At 50.3% G+C, this 7,879-nt stretch overlaps 2 protein-coding genes across 2 annotated transcripts in view; one reads left to right on the top strand and one right to left on the bottom strand.

The window, feature by feature from the left end:
• ZNF367 (zinc finger protein 367) overlaps positions 1–812 on the bottom strand; it is a 31,049-nt gene extending 30,237 nt beyond the window's left edge. The window contains exon 1 of the mRNA XM_023765020.1: positions 3–812. Coding sequence (XP_023620788.1) covers positions 3–238 — 236 coding nt within the window. The 5' untranslated portion in view covers positions 239–812. The remainder of the gene's footprint in view (positions 1–2) is intronic.
• Positions 333–7,879, top strand: part of HABP4 (hyaluronan binding protein 4) — a 76,798-nt gene continuing 69,251 nt past the window's right edge. The window contains exon 1 of the mRNA XM_014466934.2: positions 333–407. Within this exon, the coding sequence (XP_014322420.1) occupies positions 333–407 (75 nt within the window). The remainder of the gene's footprint in view (positions 408–7,879) is intronic.

The raw sequence follows: 7,879 nt of genomic DNA, 5'->3' as shown, positions 1-7,879 counted from the left end.
ACGTTGTGCGCGTTCTCGCCCAGCGCCACGGGTACACCATGAAGTCGCTGAAGCCGGGGCTGGTGGGGATGAGCGGCGGCGGCGGCTCCGGCTCCCCTCCGCCGCCGCACGTGGCCTTGATCGGGGTCGTCCTGATGACCGACACCAGCACCCGCTTCGGAGAGTCGTGGCAGAAGATGACGGGCGGCGGAGGCGGCGGCGGGTGGTCCGCCATCGGCACTTCCACACCCCGGATCATCGTCCTTCCCCGATTCGCAGCTCCGCCGGCCGCTGGCCCTTCGCTCCCGTTGCCCGCGCTGCTCCGAGTCGCTGGCTCTCAGTCCCGCGGGCTCATGGCCGCGGACGTTTCCCGGAATCCTCCTGTGCGGCGGCCAGCGATGGAGCCGGGCAGCTCGGCGGGCACCGGGGTCAGGGCGGACCCCAGCCCCGGGGCCAGCCCGCCCTCCTCTCTTCACACGCAGGCGGCAGAGGCGGGAAGAGCGGGCGGCCGGGCCGGCGGGGACAGGAGAGCAAAACTCACGCCGCCGAACCCCCAAAATAACAACCTGCTGCTGCGGTTCCCACTCGGACTTTTCCCGCGTTACATTTCGCGCCTGGGCGGGACCAATCACAGCGAGGCGCCTGCCCACTGGCCGCAGCGAGGAGTGACAGATCCCGCGAACCAATGGCCGGGCGGGCATTTCTTTCCAGCCGAGCGGGGCGGGGCCGGGGCCGCGCGCGGGTTCTTCCTGACCGGCCATTGGCCGCCGCTGGTGTTTTTTCTGGCCCGGAGGCCAACTGCGTTCGAAACTCGCGGGGAGCGTCGACGTCAGCGCTCGCCCCGGCACCCCGCCGGGGGCCCCGCCTCCGCCGGGCCCGGGGAGGATCGTAGGGGCGGAGGCGCGCGGGGACCCGGACGGGCGGGGGCGGGGGGTAAGAGAGTTGCTGATTGGACAAGCGTTGGGCGAGAGGCGGGTCCGGGGCGGTGGTTGGCCGGCGACCCGCCTGTGGCTGTTGGGCTGTGGTTCCCGCGCGCCCGGAGTTTAAAGGTCTGGGGCCCCGGGGCCGGCGCGTCCTCCCGGCGCTGGGCTCCCGCCACTGGCTCTGCGGGTCCGAAGCCTTCCCACTGCACGAGCTTTCGCCACACGCCCAGGGTGCTGCGTCTCTTAACCGGTGTCCGTCCGCCCAGCTGTGAGCTCGCTGCAAACTGACCCTGTCCTCGCCCCTGACTCCCCCAGACTTAGCGGGGCATCCGTCCCGACCTCGTGAGCGGGGCCTTGGTGCCCATCTTTGTGGGGTTTTAGGAAGTGGTCTCCCAGGTCCCCGTGCGCTGCTTGAGGGCAGAGGGACACGAACTCGGGCGTGTCCGCTCGCGTCTGGGACCGAGGCCCCAAAGTCGCCCGAGGACCCCCGCCGGCGGTCCCCCCCCCCTCCCCAGTCTCCAGGCCTCTGGCTCATTCCTGCGTCTGGATCCACGCGGACTCCGGGCTCCCCGCAGGGTTCCCGCTGTCCAGACTCCTCTGTCCGCCCGCCCTCGCCTCTGGACCACACCCCGAGCCAGAGGGATGCAGGACAACCACGCAGGTCCGAGCCTGACAGTCGGCCCCCCAGGGCCAGGGTAGGCTGAGGCACCACAGCAGAGTGGAATGTCCAGCTCATAGTCACGAAAACGGGGAAAAGTGACTGTGTCTCATTTGCTCTTGGCTGTATTGCCAGAGCCTAGCCTGACTCGTGATAAGCCTTCAAAAAATATCTGTTGAATTAATTAATAAAATGAATGTATGAATGAATATCCAGGAGTCAAGGGTTAGAATTGGCAATTAAATTAGCTCTCTCGCTCTCTCTCCCTCTCTCTCTCTCTCTCACACACACACACACACACACACACACACACACACACGCTGATACACAGCTATGTCTAATTTAGTCACAATTATTAAAAAATGTTACTGATATGAACAACCTCTAAGATACAGTTTATGTGATAAAAAGGAAAAATGTGAATTAGTAAGATTTCATTCGTGTGTTTTAAAAAATAGGGAAAGAATATACATTTTGCTTTTAGTTAAGCAGAATAGATATCTCTAACAAGATACACAAGAAAATGATACATCTGTTGACTCCAAGGAGAATTATGTGGCTGGAAAAGATTTCAAAAGATACAGCATATAACTCTGTAACTTTTGAACTTTGAACCAAGTAAAAGTATCTTTTCAATAAATAAAATAGTATGTAGCTAACATTTCCTGGAGGCCTACAATAATAAAATGGATGCTTCACTTACATTCTAATATCAACAGTTCTGTGAGGCAGATGTGATTATTCCCATTTTACATATGAGAAAACTTGAGGCTAACCCAAATCACATAACTTGATAAGTCCTTTGGAAGGATGCCTCTGAAAACTGCTGACGGATTATACCTCACATCTGCTGAACAAAAAGAAGAGGCTAAAAAATGGGGTCCCTACATTTCTTAGTCACATTCCTCATATTCCAAAACTTTCAGGTTTTAGGGCTTAAATCCAATTTGATACTTTAATAGTTGATGTGGAAAGCTGAAAGTTCACCTCTCATTTCACTTAATTTAGTAAACATTCATTTTGTTTTCACTATTTAATACCAAATAGTGAAAACTTTGCTTTCCTGATTGCGCCGTTTACTTCTGAATCAGCTGGAAGGAAAATATAATCCATCTCATATTTAAAGTAAAAAAAGAAAAAGTGAGCACTCAAATTATGGGTTGAGCAAGATCTAACAGATTAAGCACCAACTGATAGTTAACTGCTTAACATTCACATGCCCCAGAGTGCAAGAATCATTCAGAACAGAACACTGACTTTCTGTTTCTAAAAATGACTCTTCACCAACCGTAACCTGGCAACTCCACGTGCCCTCTGCCACCAGAGAATAAAAGGCACGCCAGGAGCCTGAGAGGCGGGCAGAGGGTGATTGCAGGAGCAAAGCTGAGGTCATGCAGCTCGCTTGGCTCCACTTTATTGCAACTAGAAAGCTGTCTGAAGTGTGTGTGGGTCATCATATTCCTGGTGTCTGTTCTGCCCCAGACCTGGCCACCAGCCCGTAGTATATACTGACTCTGAAGAATACTAAGACCCATCTCAGAACACTTACTACATTGTTACAATAGTTTTTCCTATTGTTAAAATGTAGGCCTCTTCTGAGAAAGCTATATACCTCAAACCCTCTTTTTTAAATGTACTTCAAAGTTTCAAGATAAAATCTTGAAACAAAACAAAATTATTTTTTCACTTTGGAAATACACGGTCAATAAGAGCATTTGAAGCTGCCTGGTTGCTTTTATCCTAGTTAGTGTAGGAGTCTGAGCATAACATAAATCCTTTTCAATAATTTGTCTCCACAGCTACGAGTGCAGATAAAACAACTTTACAAATACACATAGGTGAAATAGAATAAAAATGTCTGATCACTTGTTTTGAGATTCACAGGAAGATATTTTACCATTAAAATTCTCCAAAATAATTTTCTCAATGTTCTGTTTGGCAAATATGAACAATAAAATGGCAATAAATGCATATCTACCAAAAATTTAATCTAAAAACAAAATGAATAAGCAGAACAGAAACAGACTCATTCATACATAGAGACCTTTTTGTTGGTTGCCAGATGGAAGGGGGGGTTTGGGGGAGTAGCTAAAAAGGTGAAGGGATTAAGAAGTACATATTGGTTGCCCTGGCCGGCTTGACTCAGTGGATAGAGCATTGGCCTTCGGACTGAAGGATCTCAGGTTCAATTCCCGCCAAGGGCACATGCCCAGATTGTGGTCTCTATCCCCATTAGGGGGTGTACAGGAGGCAGCCAATCAATGATTCTCATCATTGATGTTTCTATCTCTCTCTCCCTCTTCCTTCCTTTCTGAAATCAATAAAAATGTATTTTTAAAAAAGAAGTACACCTCGACACAAGGGTTTATAAGAACAACAAAAGAGAACAAAAGGACAAAAAGACAAAACAAAACAAAAAAAGAAGTACAAGTTGGTTGCTACAGAAGAAATGAATATAGTGATGTATGTAAACTGTAATAAAAAAAACTTACTGAGAATTTGAAGTTTGGCTTAAGTAGGTCTTTCAATGCAGACCTGATTTCAATTGGGTAAGGACCAGATAGGACACTTGAGGATTGGTGGGATGGAGCACATTATGTGTAGAGTGTCCCAGAGGGCTCGATGACCAGTTCTAGGTTCTAATCTTGGCTTTGAATTTATTAGACACCCCTGTTTCCTTTTAGTAATACTGTCTTTGTTTTCTAACCTGGTCTGACAGGCTTGCAACCCAAGTTAGATCTACTTGAAACCAAAAGAGCTATTTGTAAGAAAGGTAGCAATACCATCATTGCTCATTAAGAGATATTTGGGTATTTGTGACATTTAAATGCTTCAATTTTTCTAATATTTGAAAGATTGATGCCATGAACATTCTTAGTTATACCGTCTTAGGTTCATGTGCAAAATGTTGCTGGGTTGGAAAATTACTGGGTTGAATGCTATAGAACTTTTTAACTGGTAGGTATAGCCAAATTGCCTTTCTAAAATGCTGTGACTTTATATTTATATTTCTGCCAATAGTGTAAATCAGTTCCTATTTTCTCACATTCACTTTAATCCTGAGTATATAAATATTTTTTATTGTTGCAAAACTGATGGGCAAAAATAATTATTTAAATTTGCACTTCTTTGATTATGTTGTATTGCTAGCTATTCGATTCTTTTAAAGAGTTATTTCTTTTTTTAAATATATTTTATTTATTTTTTACAGAGAGGAAGGGAAAGGGATAGAGAGCTAGAAACATTGATGAGAGAGAAACATCAATTCAGCTGCCTCCTGCACACCCCCTACTGGGGATGTGCCCGCAACCAAGGTACATGCCCTTGACCAGAATCAAACCTGGGACTCTTCAGTCTGCAGGCCGACCCTCTATCCACTGAGCCAAACCGGGTAGGGCAGCTATTCGATTTTTTTCTTCAGAAAATTCACTGTCCATGTCTTTGATGTATTTTTCCATTGAGTTGTCTTTTTCTCAAAGATTTCTAAATATTTGTATATTATATATATTTATCTATTGTTGATTATAAATATAGTGATGTATGTGAACTGTATTAAGAAAAGGAAGTAAACTATTACTTCCTTCACATTGTTTACAGTATCTTTTGTTGTTCAGATATTTTTAGTTTTCATGCAGTTAAATCTGACAATCTTTTCCTGGATAGCTTCTGGGTTCTGTGATTTGTTAAGGGCCTTTCCAACCCCAAGATTATTAAAAATATTTTGTTCTGACTCTTTCATAGTTGACTTTGGTGTTAGCTTATTAACCCACCTTAAATTTATCATAGATAGGATATGAAGTCCAAATCTAGCTTATTTTTGAAACCTCAGTGGATAACTGTGGCAGAGATGGCCAGACGCTCACCCACACAGGTCTTCCTCTTCCTGGGCACACGGCAACCTCCCTTTCTTAGCCTTCTTTGCAGTGGAGTGTGAGCATGTGACTAACCTCTAGTGATGTAATGTGGGTAGAAATTATGGACCCCATTTAGGCCTGGCCCATAAATACTCCCATTCCCATCCTCCACACTCGTTCCCTTCTGGGTGATGCAATTGAGCACACACCCTTGCAAACCATATTTTGAAAGTGGAAATATCCTAATATTGAAGAAATCTTCATCCCTACAGTATTATTTGGAGGAGAGCCCCTCCAGTCAGGAACACCCATGTTGGACTGTAAGTGAGAAAGAAGTAATATTTTATACTAGAGGCCCGGTGCACAAAAATTTGTGCATTCGGGGGGGGGGGTCCCTCAGCCCGGCCTGTGCCCTCTCATAGTCTGGGACCCCTCGGGGGATGACCACCTGCTGGCTTAGGCCTGCTCCCCAGGGTATTGGGCCTAAGCTGGCAATCAGACATCCCTCTGGCAGCCCGGCAGCCCTCGGGGGATGTCCACTTGCCAGAGGGGAGCAGACCTAAGCTGCAGTCGGACATCCTTAGCGCTGCTGAGGAGGCAGGAGAGGCTCCCACCACCACTGCTGTACTGGCAGCCATCAGCCTGGCTTGTGGCTGAGCAGAGCTCCCCCCCATGTGGGAGCGCGCTGAACCACCAGAGGGCAGCTCCTGCATTGAGCGTCTGCCCCCTGGTGGTCAGTGTGTGTCATAGTGACCAGTCATTCCCAGTCTTTCTGCTGTTAGGGTCAGTTTGCATATTACCCTTTTACTATATAGGATGGAGGCCTGGTGCACTGGTGGGGGCTGGCTGGTTTGCCCTGAAGGGTGTCCCGGATCAGGGTGGGGGTCCCGCTTGGGTGCCTGGCCAGTCTGGGTGAGGGGCTGAGGGCCGTTTTCAGGCTGGCCTTCGACTGAAGCTCCCAGCCTCTCCTTTTTTTTCTTTTTCTTTTTTTATTCTGGGATTTATTTACCTTCTATAATTGAAACTCTGTTGCCATCACTGGCGCTCCCAGCTCTGAGGCCACAGCCTGCTGAAAGCAGGTATCTGGAGTTTGTTTAGCTTCTATAATTGAAACATTGTTGCTTCCGGAGCTCAAGCCGGGCTGTGGCAGGCGGGGAACCTTGGCTTCCTCCATCACTGGAGCAAGCAAGCCTCCTGCTCGCTTCAGCTGCATGGCTGCCGGCCGCCATCTTGGTTGGCAGTTAATTTGCATATCTCTCTGATTAGCCAATGGGAAGCATAGTGGAGGTACGGTTAATTACCCTTTTTGTCTTTTATTAGATAGGACTAGAGGCCTGGTGCACAAAAATTTGTGCACTCGGGGGGGGGGGTCCCTCAGCCCGGCCTGTGCCCTCTCGCAGTCTGGGACCCCTCAGGAGATAACGACCTGCTGGCTTAGGCCTGCTCCCGGGTGGCAGAGGGCAGGCCCAATCCCTAGGTGCAGCCCCTGGTCGGGCTCAGAGCAGGGCTGATTGGGGAGTTGGGGCGCCACCCCCTGTCATGCACAGAGCAGGGCGGATCAGGAGGTTGCGATGCCACCCTCAGTCACGCTAAGGGTGGGGCCGATTGGGGGGTTGGGGCACCGCCCCCTGTCACACTCAAGGCAGGGTCAATGGGGAGGTTGCGGCGCCACCCCCTGTAACGCACAGAGCAGGGCCAATCAGGGGTTTGGGGCGCTGCCCCCTGTCATGCACAGAGCAGGGCCCATCAGGGGAGTTGGGGCTCCGTACCCTGTCATGCACAGAGCAGGGCCAATCAGGGGGTTGGGGAGCTCCCCCCTGTCATGCACAGAGTAGGGCAGGGCCCGTGTGGGGGGGGGGGGTTGGGGCGCCACACCCTGTCACACACAGAGCAGGGCCGATCAGGGGGTTGGGGAGCTCCCCCCTGTCAAAACACAGAGCCGCAGGGCAATCAGGGGATTGGGGAGCTCCCCCCTATCAGGCACAGAGCAGGGCTGATCAGGGGGTTGGGGCGCCTTCCCCTGTCACGAACAGAGCAGGGCGGGTAGGGAGGTTGTGCCCCCCCCACGCCCCTGTCACACACAGAGCCGCAGGGCGATCAGGGGGTTTGGGAGCTGCCCCCTGTCACGCTGATCCCGGTGCCAGGAGCCTCGCTGCTCCGCTGATCCCGGTGCTGGGAGGCATATTATCCTTTTACTACATAGAATAGAGGCCTGGTGCACGGGTGGGGGCTGGCTGGTTTTCCCTGAAGGGTGTCCTGGATCAGGGTGGGGGTCCCCACTGGGGTGCCTGGCCAGTCTGGGTGAGGGGCTGAGGGCTGTTTTCCGGAAGCGAGTGACTAAAGCTCCCAACCGCTCCTTGTTTTCTTTTCTTTTTTTATTCCGGGCCAGCTTTAGCTCTGAGGCCTCGCTGCTGAAAACATTGATACAATGTTTCGGTCCGGCTGGATTTCAGTCCGGCTGGTTT

This window comes from Myotis lucifugus, unplaced genomic scaffold (genome assembly GCF_000147115.1).
Source record: "Myotis lucifugus unplaced genomic scaffold, Myoluc2.0 scaffold_371, whole genome shotgun sequence".
Classification (NCBI taxonomy): domain Eukaryota; kingdom Metazoa; phylum Chordata; class Mammalia; order Chiroptera; family Vespertilionidae; genus Myotis; species Myotis lucifugus.
Note: the sequence above shows the minus strand (reverse complement) of the source record. Positions and strands in the feature narration are given on the sequence as shown.